General features: G+C 45.3%; 1 protein-coding gene across 2 annotated transcripts in view; it reads right to left on the minus strand.

The window, feature by feature from the left end:
- Window positions 1-1,139: 1,139 nt before the first annotated feature.
- Window positions 1,140-21,109, minus strand: part of MNT (MAX network transcriptional repressor) — a 183,659-nt gene continuing 163,689 nt past the window's right edge. For both annotated transcript variants that reach the window (XM_078679303.1, XM_078679304.1), the window contains 2 exons: window positions 12,777-12,969; window positions 1,140-2,726 (listed from right to left, as the gene is read on the minus strand). In XM_078679303.1, the coding sequence (XP_078535429.1) occupies window positions 2,008-2,726; window positions 12,777-12,969 (912 nt within the window). In that variant the 3' untranslated portion in view covers window positions 1,140-2,007. The remainder of the gene's footprint in view (window positions 2,727-12,776; window positions 12,970-21,109) is intronic.

Genomic DNA, 21,109 nt, shown 5'->3' on the forward strand with positions numbered 1-21,109 from the left:
CACTGCACCAGGCCTGGCTGCATAGTTCATGTGCCTTTCAAATCCTTGACTGCTCGACTCGGCTGGGACCCATCCACTACAAGGCTTCCTGCCAGATTTTGTACCATCCAAGCACGCCTATATGAAGAAGATGCCATTTCACAAACTCACATACAGGACCTGACAGAATTGTGAGGATCTCGAAGAAAGCAACAGAATCACCCAGAGGGCAAACACATCTTCAAAAAACAGAGGAAGCCTCCAATGTAATGAATCCTTCTTGTCTACGGGATGTGTTAGTGAACAGTCTTGCAAGATGAGTCCATGTGTCTGTCTTGTAGGGAGGGAAAAGAGGGGACTTGGGATTAATACAACATTTTCATGTCAGGTTCTTATTACAGCTTACCTTTTTCACAAAAGCACCACATTTTCTAGATGCTAAAATATTACGATGGATTAAAAAGGGCGCACGATGTACAACCCACCACAGACAGAAAGACGCAGTGAGTGCAGGCCTAAAATGAATTAAAATCTATCCTGGGGTCTAGGGCTATTTTAGCTATACTAGCCATGTGCATGTGACACAAACAGTCGAACTCTTAGCTAGCACCATATTTTAGGACAAAGCAGCTGCTTTTTTTCGGCTGTATCATTATTTCGATCTCAACTCTGTGATTAGCACAACAATATCCCAACAGTCATGCATTTCCACTTTTCTCTCACAAAGACAGCAGCAAAATCACTTCATCAGGCCAAGGCAAGCGAGAGATCTGAGAGGAAAGTGCAATGTACATCTCCAGGGCAAATAAAAACAGAAATATCTACAATGTTAAGAAATGAAAAATGCTACAAGCCAAAAAAGTCAGTCTGCCCAGCCTTAGTATATCCCAGAAACGATGGTACATTCACGGCAAAGATGGTAAGAAGTGCTGGACTAGCCCTTCAGGCACCGCTGTGCTGGGAGCAAGCACGAGTCGCACACGGGCCTGGGGTAAAGGTGACACGGAAGACCAGCATATGAATGAATGGGTTAAAATAAAAAAATATATTAAATGTTTTTTAAAAAAACAGATAAAAGTTATATTACTCCCACGAGAGTAGGTATTCATGCCAATATGACTGAAAACAGAAAAACATTGATGAACTTGAATCAATTAGGGTTTTGGATGTCATATTTAACGTTATTTTTATTAGCACAGAACCAGTTCGAATATCTTATCAAAACAAAAATCACAGTGATTTTAGAATGGTTGACGGAAATGTGATTATATCGGAAGGAGGAGTGGTTTGTATTGTTCTATTATATATATTTCTATAAAACTATAGATTGATAAGATAGATTTTTTTTATTTGTATTTTGTACCCTGGTCCACCAACCCATCTGTGTACTTTCATTGTAAACTTTTTAATTTGATGGTGTGTTATGGTCAGGCTCCACCCCAAGCCCCGAGGTAGACACCCCTGTCCTGCTACAAGCCTTGCACCCACGGTCTCCATAAGCTCTCGGACAGGAGGCCCTTGCTAGCGGATGTCTACGCTGGAAGCCTGCCGTATACACTCTACAAAGCAGCAACACGTGAACTGTGGCGGCGAAAGCCAGGTTTTCGGAGGACCCCAGTCATATTCTATTAAATACACATAAAACCTGCAGATGGAGGAGAAACGGTGGGAGCGTGACTAACAAATGCGACACGTGGTCTTGTCGATTTGGCTGAATGCAGGCCAAATGCAAGTGCGCTTACACCACATCTTCATAGTGCTGGTTCAGCTGGCCCAGAAGGCAGAATTTCATTCACTGACAAAGCGGGAATCAACACGCTTCAACCAGTATTGATCCTCTCCCCAATGTTTTCCCCTCTCCTCTTGCCCAGAGGATTAATCCCTCCCAGTTTCCTGAAAGTTGGATTTGTTTCCATTCCTTGGCATCAGAGTTCATTGGAATGTATGGAGTTTTAGCAAAGTCATCAGCTGCAGACTGATTATATATTTTGAATTCATTGTAGCTTTGCTTGTTAGCAAAAGTGCTGCTCAGGCCAGCTTCAAAGTGCTAACGGGAAAAGGGGGCATGGTTACCATAGTTACAGGGTTTAAGACAGTCTGCCCAACTAACTGTTGGTGGTGGACCACCTGAGTTCCTACAGTGGGCTTTGCAATAACGGCCTGCTGGCTGAGGTTTGAGGTTCCATTCACTTGCTGATGAGAAATAGCATGGGTGATGTGGCTCATCACTGGCTGACCCACAGCCACTGGCTGTGGGTAGATGGTGGGCAGCTGCTGGCCCATATGAGTCACGTGATTGATAGTTGCCGGGTGCACAGTGATGTGGCCAATGGGTTGGCCGGAAGAGCTGAGCTGCACAGGACTGGATGTGGATGGCGCAATGTGCGCAATGTGCTTGGCCTGGTGTCCGGGGAGGACATGGTTCAGAGTCTGAATCACTGAGGCGTGCGTCGTGGCAGTGTGGGCGATCACTGTGGACTGCACCGTCGATGCCGCCACAATATGAGTCTGTGCTGGCGTGATGGGCTGAGGCTGGACAAGTGCCTGGGCGGTCATGTGCGGCGGCAGGTGAGGCGGAGTGCGCTTCTGATGAATAGACAAGTGTGGAGGCAATATGGTGGGAAGGATGGAGGCAGCGCTGAGAGTAACTGCTTTTAGAAGCTCAGAGTTGTGGTGATGGGCGACCTTTGGTAACGAGTTCACAAGCCGGTCATCTTCCATGTCCTCATCGATGTTATCTTCACCCTCTGAAAAAAAAAGAAAATGGCAGGCAATGAAACATGGGTCTCGAAATTATCGCTGAGCGAATCCCTGCTCACCCATAATTCACATGCATGCCGTCAATATCAGAACTATTATTTCCTATTTAACTTATCTGTAATTTAGGTAAAAACGCATTTCATATTATGAAATCCACACACTACATACTTATCAAGCGTTATTCATTCAATCAAGCCTGATTCATTCATAATATCAGACTTAGTTTAAAGGTTAGCTGCATATAACAATTGTTTGCCAAGTAGATATAAATTGTACAGAAGCATTTTCGAAACCATTTCTTAGCAATACTTAAAAACCTTGTGAGACTAATAGTTGAAATAACAATGCCAGTAACACATCTCACAAAGAAAGAGAAGGACAAAGGCAGGGAGAAGAACAACCACCCCTCAATTTTACTTGAACATTTTAGAATACCTATCTTCAGAAATATTTTAAAACTTCACAAGACATGTAGTTGAAAAAACCATGGCAGGAAGCAAATCTCACAAGGAAAAAAATGGACACAATGGCAGGAAAAGTGTAACCACCTTTCAAAGGAACTAATCCCTTGGTAAGTACAATTTTAGCCAAATAAAAGGAAACAATTTTGAACCCTATTGCCAAAATCTTGATCGTCAACTGAGTGGAAGGGGGGGCGCGATCAGGAGGTGGGCTCCCTCAAAGTTAAGAAACCAAATTCGGAAAAAAAAACAAAAAGGGTCCAAAGCAAATTTTAATGAGAATATCTAGGCTTACCACTGATCGCTATGGCTCAAGCATCAGGCCCTTTTCTAAGAGACATGCAGCTATGGTACGTAGGTACCACACCACTATATACGACCATTTTAAAGTAGAGGAAAAAAACAAAGTTCCTAAACCAATTTAGTACAAAGAAGGACATTTCAATAAGTAGAACAGTCCTGAAATTGTAAAAACGAGATTTATGGGAAAGGAGTTGCAAATTGTTTGACTAAAAAGGCAAGAATCCATGTTAGCATAAAGGCCTACTACGATGAGGTGCAGATATAGTAAAGACTACTAGTTTACCCTGGTCAATAGTGTTACCTTCTGTCTACGTCTCCCTATTGCAGCTCAAAACTCTCCAGTGGGGGCAGGGTAGGATGCCGCAGTCCACAAGGCCAGATATTTTAAATTTAGTGGACACCTTCAGTTTAGGCACAAAACGATCAAGCATGGCTACTGGCTTACAGGTTACTGGTAATCTGAAACATCTTTTCAAGCTGACTCTCTAGCCGTTTGCTCTTAGAAATTTCCCTGTCGCCTGAAATCCTCCTTGCAAGGTAAACAAGACATGGTGGCCTGATATAGATCAGGCGAGACATATCGGAGCTAGGCTCCTGCTCAAACCTTGTGTTTTGGCATCATCAGTAGAAAATACTAAAAGGTTGACATACCAGTAAGAGTAGCTTTTCATCTCAAAGGCCTTTCTGGATTCACATGCTGTTCATAATTATGCAAACTGGTAGTGTCTGGAACACTTTCTTTATTTTTTAGAGGGGGGCGGGGGAATCTTCGACCACTTGGTGGCTGCGATGTTAGAAAGACCCCACGAAGTCAGTGTGCATGCTCGCCCTTTTTGGATTGATTTTTCCCTTGTTGGGGACCTCTCATGTATTTGAACTTGATTACACTCTCTGGTATAGAACTTTTTTACCCATTATTTGTTTACATCTTTTTTTTTTTGGGAGGGGCACATGTGAAACTAGAAAATTCTTCAAACTGCAAAACTACTCCTAGGTAAATTAAAATTGTAAGTTAATCTTTTTATTTCACAGTGTGAATCTTTTCTGGACTCATATGTTGTGAAATTAGGGAGGTTGAGCTGAAGTGAATGTGACTTTGCAAATGGGTGTCCAAGAACTTTGTCCAGCTTGTGATTCTGTACTAGCCTGTATGTCCACATAGTAAGGTCTTGTGAAAGTGTGCAGTGATAGCCAGGTGGGTGCTCTGCAGATGTCATTTATGGATACATTAGCTATGAATGCCAATATGGCTCCCTTCTTCCTAGTTCAGTGTGCTCTTGATTTTCTATCCAATGGCACCCATACCTCTTTGCAACATGTTTGAATTGTTTGCACTGGTAATTCCTTGTTAACAGGTGTGAATGCCACAAGAACATTCCTACATTGTTTGATTTCCTGTTAAGTAATACATAACGGCCCTTCTATCATCAAGTGTGCGTAGGGTTCTTGCAACCTATGTTTTTGGCTGCTGGAAGAAAGCAGCTAGTTCTACTGTCTAGTTAACGTGGAAAAGCTAAATTACTTTGGGTAGGAACTGCGGGTACGTCATCATGACCACCTGTCCTTGTGTATTTGTAAGTGTGGTATCTGTACTGTGAGGGCTTGTAATTAACTGACTCCTTGCAGCGATGTAATGGCAATGAGAAAAACTGTCTTCATTGTCAGAAATCGGATTCCTTCCTTGTGCATTGGTTTGAGGGTTGTCTTCATAAGCTTAGTCCCAGTTTGAGGTTCCATACTGTAGTGGGTGCTGTGTTCAGCGGTGCAATCCTCTTTACCCCTTCTAGGAATATTTTGATGACTGGTGTGGTAAACTAAAGAGCGCCTAATGAACATTACTATAGCTACTAAACATACTTTGAAGAATGTGCCTGTTAGCCTCTTGTCTAGCGTTCAGTATCTAACAATGCTAGTGACCCTTATCCAATTGTGCGCAATGTTATCTTCCTTACACCTACGGATAAATCTGTTCCACTTGGTTGTATAACATATTCGTGTCATTACTCTCCTCTGTAAGAAATTCCATGCACCTCTGGGGAGGACCCAGGTGTCCTAATGTTAGGTACTCAATAGCCATGCAGCTAGACGGAGTCTGGCTGGCACATGTGGCATACTTCTCTCCCCTGCATAGTAAGTAGATTCTGTTGTGCAGCTATCTGTATTACATCTTCAGTCTTTTCTATAGCAGCTGCCCTTCCATAGTTTTGTATCGCTCCTTCTTTTGTTTTTGGTGAGGGGTTCCCAAATCAGCCAACCAAGTACAAAATGCTTGGGTACGCTTTCCTACTTTTCTTTGGCTGATTGGATTTCCTTCTTACCAAAAGCAAGAGGAGGGAATCAGGAAACCCTGTGTGAACAGGAAGCTTTCTAGTACAGAGGCTGAGGGATCACCGTGAGCAGATGGAAAAGTTTTTTTTTTTAACCAAAACATTAAGGGTAAAGGCTGCTCATGCAGTGCTCCCTATTTACGCAGAGTATCCCAGAAAGACTTTGACATTTGGCCAGCCACATACTTTACATTATGCCACTAAAGTGAGCAAAGTGAGCATTCTCATTTGCTGGCCGTTCCCAACATATAAAGACTGGGCAAAGGAGACTATTGCCCAGGGCCCCCAAAAAGGAGCCCCATTGGAAGGGGATCTTTCTCTCAACCCATTGCTTTATCACAGCCTCTCTAACTTGATCTATCTCAATCTCTGACTCAGTCTAGATAACTACCCAGTGTTTTCAAAAGGATTTTTTTGGGTTCCCGGAAAGATATATTTCAGATGTTATACTGTGACCCCCAATATTATGTGGCATTATGTGGGCTAGAATTTGCAAATGGGTAATAAAATTAAAAATTGTTCTGAACAGAGGGCCTCAAAATCTGTCTAATTCAAGGCCCCAAAAATCCCTAAGAAGACACTGCCTCAACATTCCCCTCAGAATAGGACTATGGCATAGTAGTAAAAAAACAGAAAGAAATAGTTACTTACCTTAGGTAACTATCCTGCTGGTGGATACCCTACCTGCAGATTCCTCAACTTTGAATTTCCAATTGCCAGAGATTTTTGAGGAGGTGGTGGAAGCATTAGTGGTACTAGCATCGGAGCTGTGCCTGGGAGCAGGGCAGAGGTCGGCATCGAAAGACACTGGAGCGGGTAACTCCATTTAGAAACCTGCTATAGGACTGAGGTCAGACAGCTTTGGGAGGAACCCGTATTGGCACTCCGGTAATGTTCAGCGTCGTAGGTGATATGCTGAATGTAGTCCTTTATAGTCACATGGGTCCAACAGGCTTACTATAGGGAACAGACTCCAACTGAAACCTGTCCAGCATAGCCTGATGGAAGGAGTCTGGATTCATAACCAGCTCCGAGAACTCTGGGTTTTTTCTACATTGTGATTGGTGTCTGTTTCGACAACTGAGGAGTCTTTACTTACTGTCTCTAGAGAGGAAGGCACAGGTGGCGAAGCATAATTTGGAGAGGTGGGCTTTACGTTTCTTGATAGCCTTCGGGTTCATTCAAAAGCCAAGATCACACGATGAAGAGATTTGTCTGTAACCGAGACACCACAGACGCAGAATTTAAGCGCAGGCTTGTTATGAGGGGACATGTGCCTAGGACTGCACCTAAAAATTAGTTGGACAGCAAAAATCTCTTCCCCTCAGGTTTGAGGAGAGTAGCTTCAGAGCAGCATGGGAAGGCACAAAAAGAACAGAACATATAGACACTTCCATACTGTGTAAAGATGGAACCAGCACTCCGTACGGCACTGAAGTACTCCCCAATACGTTTGCGGATCCAGACTGTTGCCTGAGATATTCAAAGGTGAGGAATGTGCAGGTAGAAGTCACCACAGAAAAATATTATGGCAGCAGCATTTATTTAGCATGTTTCTACCATTCATATGGCCTTCCAAAACCTTAAGAATCTGGGTCCTTTTCCTGGGCGCTCTTCCTTTTGAATTAGGCTCTTTTGTGAACATTCATACTGTTCCTAATTCTGGAATTCAGCCATTACCTAGAATATTTCTGGGACAAAAAGCTTGGGAGGAATGTCTGCTTCTGAACTCTATGAAGGAAATTTGCCAAAGACCTGGGCCTTAACTAGGGCAGAGCGCTGCTGTATAACCCGTTGACAACACTCACCTACCGGGGATGGACGGGCGGTGCTTCGGGTATGTTGTGCCCTTGTTTAGAAATAATGTGGTGGCTTCCCAGCTATCCAGACACTAAAGATGCGCTAACTGCAGTAAAATAAGGTCCTGGTTGATGTGTTATTTTAAGGCATGAGTTGTTATTCCTAGCTTTTTGCCCTGAGCTATGCCCTCAGGGCAGCACTTTCTGCCATTCGAAATTATTACGTTTCAACCATTCCTAAAAAAAACATGCCGATTGTATAACTTCCCCCAAAATATTTCAGGACTAGAGTTGGAATACTAAATAAACCCTCTGGAATATTTGAAGCAAAGTTACTCTTTCCCCCAAATATTCTAGACTAGGTTTAGAATAGTACTTTAGAATAGTCCGCCACTCCCACCACTGCTGCCCCGAGGTGCGCGCAGTTCAGCTCAAGGAACAAGAGACGTCCTGGGAAGCTGCGTGTCCTTGCTACAAGCAACCACTAGGTGGCGGTACGATGACACCCATTGCACAGGCTACTACTGAGCGAGGTAACGAACCGCGTGGGGAAGGGAATTTATTTATGCATTTTTATATAGCGCGGACTTTACCCGAAGGCGTCAGAGCGCTTCACAATAGGAACAGAAATGAAACATAATGAGAAACATTACAAAAGACCATATTACAAAAGGATACGTTACGTTACATAAGGTAATAGTGACAATTGTGAGCAAACAAAATACATGAGGTAGTAAAAATTGTGAGCAACCAAAAATACATGAGGTAGTAAAGATAATAGTGACGATTGTGAGCAAACAAAATACATGAGGTAGTAAAAATTGTGAGCAACCAAAATTACATGAAGTAGTAAAAAGTGCACAAGAGGAAATGTGACAAGTGTGCAGTTACAAGAGAAAACAAAGTATAATTTGAGGTATGATACTGCAATAAGTGCTAGACACTCAGGCACAAGAACAAGCGTTATGTAGGCAAAGGTGGCACTTGTGCAAGTATCAAAGGTAAAAACATGTGATTGCGGCCGGAGCTCGTGTATCTTTAATCGGGCGGCTCAAGCGGACAAACCTGTTCTTGACCCGCGGCTCCCCTGCCTTCCTCGGAGCCCCACGGCAAGAAGGCCGGCCCGGGCGCGGTTCGGATCAGGGAATGTCTGGGAACAACCGCACCCGGTGCCACGTTACGTAACCTGTGCCGTGTCAACAGAACGTTCAGCGCGAGGCGAACGGGAAACAGGAAGTGCATCCACCAGCGCGCGCTGCCTGGCAGAGCATCCCCTGCGGCTGACACTCTCGCGCTGGACGTGCTCTTTCGTAACCTGTGCCGTGGCAACAGAACGTTTAGCGCGAGGGAACGGGAAACAGGAAGTGCATCCAGCGCGCGCTGCCTGACAGCATCCCTTGCAGCTGTCACTCTCGCGCGGGACTCGTGTGCAACCCCAGGGCTGAGTCTGGCATTCAATAAAGGGATCCCTTTAGAATGAACAGTTTTGGGAAGGAGATGGGGTAAATCTAAAGGGTATTTTGTTTGTCAGGAGGGTGAGTATGACTGAAGGACACCCATCAAATGTGGGTGCGCTGGCAGGCATGCCGTCATTACGGCGGTATTACAAATACCTGTCCATGTGGGTGCAGCCCTGAAGGGGCCGCAGATTATACCATGGGCATACTCAATACTAGCGCAAAGCCAACCGCCTGCAATTTATGAGTCCATAACAGGAATATTTACAGAGGCACTGAAATTGGGGGAAAGGACTACACCAAATCAAGCAAGGCCAGGAAAAAAAGAGTATGTTTTAAAATCGAGTGTCTCGAGACTTTGATGACTCTGTGCAAACGCCAACACGCGGATTCTAGGCGGGGAACTTCTTTAAAGTCACGGGGACTGTTGTAAAGTACATATTATGAACAGCACAACAAGCACCTCAAAACTGTGAAGAAAAAAAAGGAAATCTAGTCCCGCCTCATAAACATACCTACCACAGAAAAACCCATCCAGGTGGCAACATGCTACAAGTCCCACCAAAGTCTACCCAAAGGTCACAAAAGCAGATTAACACCCGATGACCAGTGACAAACAATAACGGCAGCCGGGATAAAGTGCTGCAACTTTTATAAAGAAGCCTTATCAATAATTATTCCACCTAGCTCCGCGCCATACCTCGAGAGTGTTCAAGAAGAGAGACACTAAGGCCAGAGGATGGTTATGCACTGAACTCGAGACAACCAGACACACACATGTAACTAACCAAAGTGTCCGCAAACCCTATTCTAACCCCAGCACTTGTGTACCGCCACTGCAAGGCACAATTAGTACCCAGGGCCACCAGTACTAAACGAATCTGTGCCGCAGTCTTTTTGACATAATCATGGATTTGTGGCATTGCCTGCAGCATAATCTGCAGATTTTTAAAAAATGTGTTTCTACCAGAATGATCCTACGTTACTGAAAATGTGGTGATGTGTAGTAGGCTGATCATATTTCAGCTGCTTTTTTGTACTTGATTTGTTTAACTGGTACTCATGAGGTGAAATCTTTACTAAGAAGGCATTGCCTTCGCGTAAAAATAAAAAATAATGAAGTAATATCGAAAAATGTGTGCCGCATTATGCCACATAATTGGATTTTCTTGCTACGCAATTTAGCGCCCTCCTGCTGCATAATTCCACCGGCCCTGATAATAAAATCACCCAGCCGATGTTCTGAAGAATTGTGTACGACTATAATGATCCCTGCAAGACAGGCAACAGATGCTTCAGCAAAGAGCAGGGAGAGCCTTAGAAAGTCACTGCCGTAAACCAGCTTCAGAATGCATGGGGGTCCCTCTGGCACCACCCCGTCTTCTGTATTTCCCACCTCAGCCGCCTGTTTGACAGCGAGATGAGTACCGTAGACAGGGAGGCCAAGCTCTGCACATCTCCGCAGAATCCAGCATTGCTGTTGACTGAACGCTCGCCCTGGGCTCATCTGTATGCTGGGAGGAGGCTCCGGTGCCTCGCACGCCAGTCATGTGCCATGTTTAAGGCGGGTGCTGACGGCGCACCCCAGGAGGGCACAGTGGAGGAGGTGGGTGTGACGGGACCGGAGGACACAAAGGCTTTTGTTCTGGGAAGCGCCGAGACCCGTCGTCCAGAGTAGGAAGACGCTAGGCTGGAAGACGCGCTCTGCGGGCACGCAGCACGCAGCACCCACCTTCTTCCGTTGTTGGTGGGAGGCCCACCTGACCTGGCATCACTGGTCTGCGGCGCAGGGCCGTGCACTGGTACTGAGCACAGGCTGATGCTACGGCGCCTGCAGAGGTCTCCGTGGACAATCCACCAGCCATCAATACACAACGACCGCCTATGCCCACCCCACTGCTGCACTAATACTGTGCGAGCTGCAGTGGAAAGGACCTTTGCTTATATCAGCTAGGACAGAAGGGGTCGTGCAATTTGCACCATGTTTTGCTCGTATTGCACTTGGCGCTCAGCTCACTTGCCCACAGTCAACTTTTGAATGAAAGGAATGTGCACGTCTGTAAAGCAAATTACAGGCATGTGCACGTCTGTAAATAAAATTACACGCATGTGGTGCCCGTCTGTAAAGCAAATTATACCCGGGATTTTTTTTGCCCCATTCGTAAACCGGGAAAAACAGATGTCCGCATCACCACCGAGGCTCTCGACACTGCCGACAAAACGTAATCAAATCTCAAACGTACAACACGCAACATGTAGAGTAAACGACCCACCCACGCGCCATTCACGAAGTGCCACTGACAAGAAGCACGCCCACAGACACCCGGTGTGCTTAGCACGTGAGCACACGATAGACACTGAAAACACACCTACCATTTATCAAGGTGGCCACAGCTGTCCAGGGGAAAGGTCCTGGCGTGGCCTCCTCTTAAAACAAAATTCAAAATAAACACAAATTCAATTTGATACTAGTGGCCGCAATGAGGCATCAACTGGTATGGCACTCAAGAAAGGAACCAGTGACCCAGGCCACCAGGACAAGTCTGCATGTAGGGCCATACATGTGATCTGAAGCGGAGAGTGAGTGCAATCACTAGCCACATATTTAATGCATCAATAGGAAAACCAACCGCCCTTCAAAATCCAGTGTAAAACGCACCCCATACAGCAAACTGTAAAAACCCAAAAGCACATGATTGGGTATCTTTGAGCTTTTTGTTTTCAAGACTATACGAGGCCTTTAAACTGTTTGAGGAGTGTCTGCGCACAAGCGGATGTACCTATGCATACACTGACTACTTAAGTTCCCAGGCCTTGAATATTTTTACTTGAGAAACCAAAACCTAGTGGCTCGAGTATAACCTCATTACATTCTTACGAAGTATAGTCCCAACCAAGGATCAAAGTCATCGATCTCCAGGGTGCACTGCTCCACATGGGGTTATAGCTCAGCTTGGTTATGTCTCTTGGAAGGATGGCTCATCAGAATTTCCTCTCCCATTTGAAGTGACACGCCAACCTGCCGACCCATAATCAACACTAAGTTGATCCACAGCCCATCTGCACATTTGGAAGATACACAACCAATAAAGAGAACTTTGACCCAGTTAACTCCAAATGTTCTAAAGGTACACCCAGACTTCGATTCTCATGATTCGGCCTCTTGAAACATTTATTTGTGGTAAAAATGTACCGTGAATGCACAGGAACAAATGAACACAAGCGGCTGTTCGCACCAAAAATTGACACAAGGAGGCATTTCGCGCTAAAATGTAGTGTGCAATGAAGGATTTGCATTTCATGTAGTTTTACTGAAAATTCACATAAATATGGAAAGTTTTGTGCATCCCTAGTTCTTAATTCGTAAAAAAGAAATTGAAACTTTGCATGAGCCTCCACTATTTTTCTGCATTTTCCCTTTATCATTGTAGCAATTAATCTGGTCACATTGACAGTTCCAACTGCAGCAAGAGTGAGTCCATAGCCAGACAATCCTAACATTAATCTGACCCTCGCGCAGAAGTTTCCTCTGAGCCCTGAATCCGTTCCTGGGCTCAGCTGCGGTGACCCAAGTAACCAGCCTGCTGTTTCTACGCACACACAGCAGGTGTTAGACTATGCTTCATGGGAGACAGACGGCATAAGGCTACACTCAACGGCAGGAAAGTCTTGTGGCACACAAAAGAGTACCTGAAGCAGTGGAGGTAGAGGCCTGGTCATCTTCGGGCTGGACCGTCTGTCGGATGATCCTGTCGATTTCCAAGATGTCCATCCACTGGCTCAGCTCGTTCTTGAGGTCTTCCAGCCGCTGTTGCGTGGCGATCTTCTCCCGTGCCAGCCGCTCCATCTCATGCTCATACTCCTTCTCCTTACGTTTCAGGGTCTAAGGAGCATAGAAGGAGAGAGACTCATCAGAAACAGCGATGGGGACTTCAGCCACTGAAGACATCAGTCTACAACATTTCACAGACCTGCAGCACCACAGAAAGATCAAACAGGCAAGCAACAAGGCTGCGCTTGGCACTGAATTTACTATACGATGTATTACAGTCACTGCATGGTGAAAAATAGTAGGAGATTAAAATTATTGTGCATTGGAATAGAAATTGGACATTGCAATTATTACAAGGGACACAGCAGTACAATCCATGCCCAGGCATTGCAATCAAATGCATGCTGTAAATGACAGAGAATGGGCTTTGCAATGGGTGCATAGCACAGATCATTATAATGTAGCTCAAAGAGTTATGTATAGGTTACACAGACTCCACAGGCTGAGACAGACAAGTTACCGTTCAGGTTAAATGCAGATTCAGACAACCGGTAATGCCTTAGGTTACATAAATCTCGCAGGCTCTCACCTCAGAAACCAAAAGTGGGAATAATGTCCTATAAATGTATAAATATAGATAATAAAATGCCGCCAAGTGAGCCATGATATAAAAAATGTTTAAAAAAGTCTCAAAAGTAATTGCCCTCTGCTCTAGAGCTCTACAGAAAGGACCATAATAAATCGTACTCCAAAAGTGTATTAATTCACTCAAACATGAGCTTCAAATATAGTTAATTTCCTCAAATATCAGTTTACAATTTCCCTAAAATAAATGCAATTTCACTTTAAAACACTATTCGATACATAGGCGCCTTGATACCTCAGGGTTTTAGTTGCGCGATATAAATTAATTTCATTCATTTCATTTCATTTCATTTCATAAAAAATTGCTAAACAAAAAAGCAGTTATTTTCCACTGTTTATACCTGAATGTCAACTTTACGTTTTTAGTAATTACAAATTATATTGGTTACCAATCATCAGCTTCTTGGTTCCTTCAAGACTTCATATTTGCTATAGCCCCCACATGAACAAATACTGCCAGGCATGCTCTCGTCAGAGGTGCCCACTGGACACCAGGGGTGACCATTTTATTGTAGTAATGCCTATTACATCGAGGGTAGTCCATGTCCTGTATGCCAGGAAAGCCCATCTCACACCTGTGATGGTCCTATTATACCAAGCAAAGAAATGTTCCAGAGATGGACACCATAGCGCCAGAAACGGCCATATCGTGCCAGGGATGCCCACCAAATGCAAATGACATTCTTGTATGCCAGGAAGAGCATGTCTATGCTGTACCCATCTTCAGCCGGGCCGATCACCTCAGATGTTACATAATCCCAGAGGGTGGCCCTATTGTGACACGGAGGCCTCCCGGATACTGGGAAAGGCCAAAAGATAGCATGGGTGGGCTTCAATCAAACACAACATAATCACACACCAGCACACATACAGGCACCTGCACCAGCACGCTTCCGGAAGGGTCTGTGCCAACTTTGAATATACCAGAGGTCACAGGTCACGGAAAAAAGAGAGAACTTTCAATTATACTCTGGGAAGGACTTTAAGAAATACAAATGGAGGGGTGTTACCCCTTAAGTCATAAACTGCAATGCGTGGTTTCTGTACATCAAGTAGGGCGAAACCTAATAGGCCTTTTTTTTTTTTTTTTACATTTATAGCTGGGTCAAAGAGAGTCAGCCAAACAAGTCTGCATTCCACTCAGTGCATTGCCAATGAACTCCTTGTGAAATATCCCTATCCGTGTTTTCTCACCTTTGGAGAGCACAGGATGCAGAAAGATGCATCAGTACTCTATTCAACCAAACCAAAAACCGAGGTTCTGCTCCTGTTTAGTGGAGACGTGGCCCTGCAGTGTGGTTTGGACTTCTTCTATGACCAATGTGTCTGTAGTGGCGCACTGAGCAAAAGGCACAATAGTCGGGGATCGACATCTGTCCGCAGTGGTGCACTGAGCAAAAGGCACAATATTCTGGGCCCGAAATGTGTCGCAGTGTCACACTGAGCAAGAGGCTCCACCAGTGGGGAGATTAATGCAAGCATTTTATCAATCACCTCTTTTGTTTTCCAAGCGAGGCGCCTGCAATGCTACGGATATACCCAGATGTGGGGCACGTAACTGACGGCTTAGTCGTCGGTGCCACTGCTGCTGTGGCATGGCATAAAATGCACTACCATTGGGAGGCCCAACAGGAGAAAACAAGTTTAGATTTGTTTACGTTTGGGCTGAATTGTCCCTTAGTTGGTTCATTTACACCAGCTTGGGTCGGTGGGCACAAAGCAACAAAAAGATGTACTGGAATGTGAGGCAGAAAAGAGTTAAAGAAACATTTATTTTGGGTAAGGCGCTGTTCAGCATTGTTTGCACCGCTGGTTCTTCGGTGTATTGCCACAGGGGGCTGGAGACACTTCGAAAAGCTTCCAGCAGCTAAATTGGTAAAACAAGTGACTATTTACAGCGTTACCTGCTCCCCTTCTTCCCTAATCTCTTGCCATATCAGTAGTGAGGGCGTGCGTGGCAGGGCGTGCGTGGCAGGGCAGCCTCCCTGCCTGTGTCGGGCCTGGAACCGAGATCCGGCTGTGATTGGCTGAGGAAGGCCCTGCCTCGCCCATCTGCCCGGGAACACTACTTCTAAAGTCAAGAATGTGTTCTCCGTCAGAGTCCAACTCAGAACAAACACACGGCAACGTGTCCCCGGGCCCCGCCCGCGCGGCATCCATCTTACAACCCTGGCTGCGCGCCCGGCCCTCCACGTGGTGTCCGTGGGTCGGTTTGCACAACAGCTCCCTTGGCAGGCAGCCAAGCGTACAAAGCACAGCAGGCAGGCAGGGTAAGGCAAACAGAGGCATTGCCAGGCAAGGGCAGGGCCGGCTTCCTTCGGAGCTCCACCCTGAGCTCTGAACACCAGGGGAGAGGCCTGCTGCACGCTGTACCGCCTCCGGCCCCAGAGCCAGGCCTGCCTGCACTTAGGGGGCTGCTCTCCACAGATGCGACGGCCTGCTTCTGACTCTTGTGGCGGCTATGGGTGCCAGAGTGCCCAGGAACCCTGGCACCCGGACTTTAGGGGGGGATGAAAAAACTGGGGGGTCCCTCAAATCTGTGTTTAGCAGGGTGTGTCGCCCAGACTGGTGTTTTGCTTCTTCAGTTATTACATCCAGATGTAATACAACGAGTAACATTACACGTACAACAAGCCAGGGCTATTGGCTTTGCCAATGGTTTTCTGTTGCATAAGATACATGAGCAGACCTATGGCTTCTTTGTATACAATACTTAAAATTCTTCGGTGCTTGTGAGCGAGGCTGTGGCCTGGAGCTGCCGACTTTGGAGCTCGTCAAGCAGGTTCGAGCCTCAGCGTCGGCTTCACATCCCGTGACTCGAAAAGTGAACATGTCCTTGTGTAATGTGCTGTAAGTGCGCCACAATACGTTTGAATCGAGCTGGAGTTATATAAAACTGCAAACAATAAGGTTGTGAAATGAAGACACTCTAAAATAACAACAACGAGTCTCTTTGAAGTTACATAATCAGTCTCTTTAAAGTTGCACCAAAAGCAGTGCTGCAGAGTTTAGATTTTTCTTTTTACCCTTAAGGTGAGGGCAACAACAAAAACAGCTCGATAGGGACCCGCCTCAGCACCTTCTTCTTAGAGCTGCCGGTGCCGAGCACCGACAGGACCCGGCCCAAATCAAGCCATGCCAGGCACCAACCTCGGAGCGGCTATTACCTCGATCCATCTGAGCTCAGCAGGGCTTCCTGGCACGGTGTTATCCCCTACGAGTGCTAGTAAATTGGGTAAGTTCCCCTCTGCCTCGAAAATTAACCCGGCGGCTGTCTTGAGTACTCTCCCTGTGAGGCCCCTTAACGCGGGACTCATTTACTACACTCTATGACTATTTCATTCCAGCCTCGGGGTGTTGTCTGCACATTCCCTCCCGTACTCGCTCGTTTGGGTATAACCCGGGTAGGCAGCAGGACGCCCGTCTGCAGGTAGGCACTGCTGCGGCCCCGCCAGGCGGCCAGAAGGAAAGAGAAACTGGCTGCCAGAGAAGCGCCTTAAATGCATGGGCGACGTCTTGTGCCCGCTGCAGGAAGGCACCGTGGGAGGCCTGGCCGCATGATCGTATATCACAGCGCAGACTCCTCGAAAAGGAAGTCACGGATGCTACTTTAAAATGACACTAGCGGTGCGAGTGACTATCCGTATTCAAATATTTTATTGGATTGGAGTACAATTAAACCATACATTCAACACGCCGTTTTACACCTCTTTATCCCATACACACAACTCACCGGGGGCCTTTTCTGCGGCACATATTGACGACCTATCAGCAGTTGCGCAGTGTGATCATTTGATTCCCAAGGAACAGTCCTATCCCTCTTCCAGGCTTGATCACAAAATCTGCCTAGTCCCGGGTATCTCTGGCCCATGCTCTCAGTACAGCTGGCGTGGGAAGAGCGCAGATGCGTTTGCACCTTTAACACATCTGGGGCACTTGTCCTTTGAGAGCAGTCACCGCTCTGCCCACCGTGCGTAACGTAACCCCTGCACTCCTCGCTCCCCAGAACCCTATACCACAGAGAGAGGTGGGCGAGCCACTGAAATGAAGCATGGCTCGGCGAGCCACTGAAAGCTCGAGCCAGGCTCGAGCCTGAAGCATGGCTCGCCCACTCGTTGGAACCTCAGTCCACTTTCCTGTGGCTTCTGCCTGCCACCCTCGCTCTTCCCTCCTTCAGAAAGCAGCAGTGACATTTGAGGTTAAAAAAAAAGAGAGACAACTAGATACCCGTTTAGCTGGCGGAGTTGTAACCTGGATTAATTGCGGTTTAACAAATTATTTGATTTTATTTATTTATTTATTTATTTTCCACATTTGCACTGTTACCGAACGGTGTCCTGGCGCTGAGGGATCACTAGAGGGCATGTCGGATGAGATAAGTGTGTGAATAACCAGGTTTTCAGGGCCCTTCTAAAGGGCAGTAGGTCAGCGGTCTGCCTTAGGGCCAGAGGCAGGGCATTCCAAGCCCTAGCCGCTCCTAGGGAAAAACTCCTCCCCCCCCCCCCCAGCGGGCCCTCCTGACTTTGGGGACTATAATCAGTCCTTGGTCAGAAGACCTAAGCGACCTGGTCGGTCTATACCACTGAAAGAGTGAGGTCATGCAGTGGGGGCCCACACCATTTAGTGCTTTAAAAACTACACAAAGAGTCTTAAAAGCTATTCTTTTCCGCACTGGCAGCCAATGTAGTTTTACCAGATCTTGTGCTACCGAAGAGAATTTGGAAGTTCCCGTAATCAAGCGGGCAGCCGCATTCTGAAGGCAAATTTTTAGGCAAATATTTTATGTTACCGGTCCTCTATTTTATTCACTATTGCATATGAAAGCATCTATTAAAGTACACAAGTGCAGCATACCAGTTGTACATAAAACCTATGAGGTTTGATTTAATAGACTATAGTGTGGCTATATCAGTAAAAATCTGGGTCGCATACACGGTTCTAATGACAAATGTCTTGTCTCCTAGTCCCCAAATGGCACTGTCGGTGGGCCAGTGACAGGAGTTGGTTCTAAGTTCATGCTTAAACATTTTTAATAAGAACTTCTTAGTGCACTGCTATAACGTATCGTATTAATTTCAAAGCTTTCTTATGTTAAATAAATGCTTTCTTGATCATATTTTCGTCATGCTTGTTGTATGATTTATGTGGCAAACATTTTTGGGGCTCGGCTCGTGGTCTAAGAACCACCCCAGATCCTTGGCTTGGCTTTGGCTCGGCCACCTCGAACCATAGCTATTTATTACAAATGGTTATTTACCCCTCCAGCAAAGACCAGTCCGGGGAAGAACCTTCCGACTAGTTAGTAGCACAGGAAATAAAATAAGTAAAATGTATGTACTTCGATAACTAGCTTCTCTCATCCCATTATGGGAATGACCGGCACAGCAAAATGGATGGTGTGGGAATATAGTTGCACCATAAACTCAAGATTTGTTTCCAGCAGTTTTGAACAACACACATTTTTAATTTTGAACACTTTTTTAATTTTCAAATCAACCCCTAAAAAATTCTGCTCCAGCGCGCGGTTATAAAAATTCAAAAATACACAGAGGCTTCAAGAAGAGGACTTGGATGTTTAAAATGTCACACTGTTGCAACTCCCTGTGGACTGACCGACCACCGATACTGGAGGGTCATAATCTAGCAAAAATAGAAGCAATCGTATTTACAGCTGGAGCCAGTTAATGAAAAACCCAAGACCACTTGAAATCAGAGTGGCGGCTGCTCAGCAAGTGCAGTGCGAACTAAGAATAAATACTGTAGGAACGAGCTCCTGGTTTATGTGAACATCTGAACCTCGTGGTAGTAAAAAAAAAAGTTATGGAGAAAAATGCACATCTCAGAAGCTACAAGAGACAACTTCATAAACTTCCAAAATGACTACCAAGAAGACAAACTTGCAAGTCAAAAACTTTGAATCCCAGTATATCATGTTAGTCAATTGCAAACCTGCTAAATCAATACTCAAATCCTACCGTGCATAATGTCCCCTTAATGTGTCTATTCCTGCTGAAAGCGAATGTTGTTAGAAGACCACATGGTGTGCTCAAATTAACTTGCCGGTTTCAAATATATTAATAATTGAGCCAAAAGCACAACTAAGCAGTCCATTTTGTTTCCTGTGAGCTCAATAACAAATGTGAGCTTCACTTTTATATCTTGTAGTCTTGAACTTTTTCACGATACATTATGAACATCTGTGTTTAAGACAGAGAAATAGACAGAAAAAGGCCAGTTTAGATCTGTCTTTGAAGAAGAAATGGGGACATACTGTCAGATGCAGATATGACGATCACTAAGGGTCCTCCCCCTTTTCCCGGAGGTACTTCTATTATCTGGAACCCTGCAATAATTCAGCATGTACTTATAAAAGAAGTCCCAGTAATGGTCAACAACACCATAGCAGTATTTAAGGTGTGGGGAACTGCCAATGATAAAGCATGCCAAGATAAGTTGCGAGTGAGGCATCTTCCACAAAATATTTTGGATTCATGTTGGTTCTTAATAACAGTCTTTCAAAAAAAGTAGATTTTTTTGTGTGTACTTGATTCAGTAGGGAGAGTATGCCCAGGTTGTATGCCTCTCTTTCTCTCATTTGTGATCTTAAATCAGTAAAGCCACGCCTGCAATGATTCACCTGGATACCTCACATTCACTACATGGAGCACGTATTTTGAGAGTTGTCCATACACCGATGGATGTACAGGGGTAGATTATAGGATCCCCGAATTTACGCTGTCAACTACAGTACCACAACGTACTGTGATAGCTCACAGCACTTAAACTCCCTAGACACATCACTGGGCCTTCAGGTAAACTGGGGTAGATAACAGGGCCTTCGAACACAGCAGGTACGTCACAGGACCTTGAGGTAGACTTAGCTAGGTCAGAGGACCAAGATGTACACTTGGAGAAAGGATAGACTTGGGAGCAAACATAAGATGGAGGCAGACTGGGACACACTAGGAATGTAGCAGACTGAGGGAGACCATAAGAATTGGAAATAGCATTAGGAACCAATGAAGTGGCACACAATATTGTAAAGAAGATGGGCATGGAGGTTTATAGAAGTCACAAAATTGTAAAGATGTATATTTTGCAATTAACTGTAGAGTGCACCATACTGAAGGTGGGCTACCATATTAGTGGTGAATAACCTCGGGTCCCTGGAACCTACTGTAGAAATAATCCACTAAAATAGTACTGCATGCCAGCAGAGTCACAGTCCTAGGCCATGCAAGCTCAACTAGTTGCACAGTGCAAAATTACCAAAGGCCTTGCAAGCCCTATTTGCTATGGATGCCAGATTTCATGCAACATCTTCTCTCTATGTGAAACCATCTGCTACAGAATGTAGGATTGCACAAGACCCTGTCCACATAAGGTATACCACTGGGAAATACAGTTATCGTAAGGCCGACTTAACATGCCTTGTCGGCTGTAAATGACAGGATTTAACATGGTCCTGTCAACGACGTCCCTACCAGCAGCAAATCGAAAGGTATGCCAATAGCAATGCCTACTACGCAGAGAACCCTGTCCACGGGGACCCAAACTGATTTTCATAAATCACTTTTCAAATTAGCCCTACATCAATCAATCAATC

This window comes from Lissotriton helveticus, chromosome 3_1 (genome assembly GCF_964261635.1).
Source record: "Lissotriton helveticus chromosome 3_1, aLisHel1.1, whole genome shotgun sequence".
NCBI classification, from domain to species: Eukaryota; Metazoa; Chordata; class Amphibia; order Caudata; family Salamandridae; genus Lissotriton; species Lissotriton helveticus.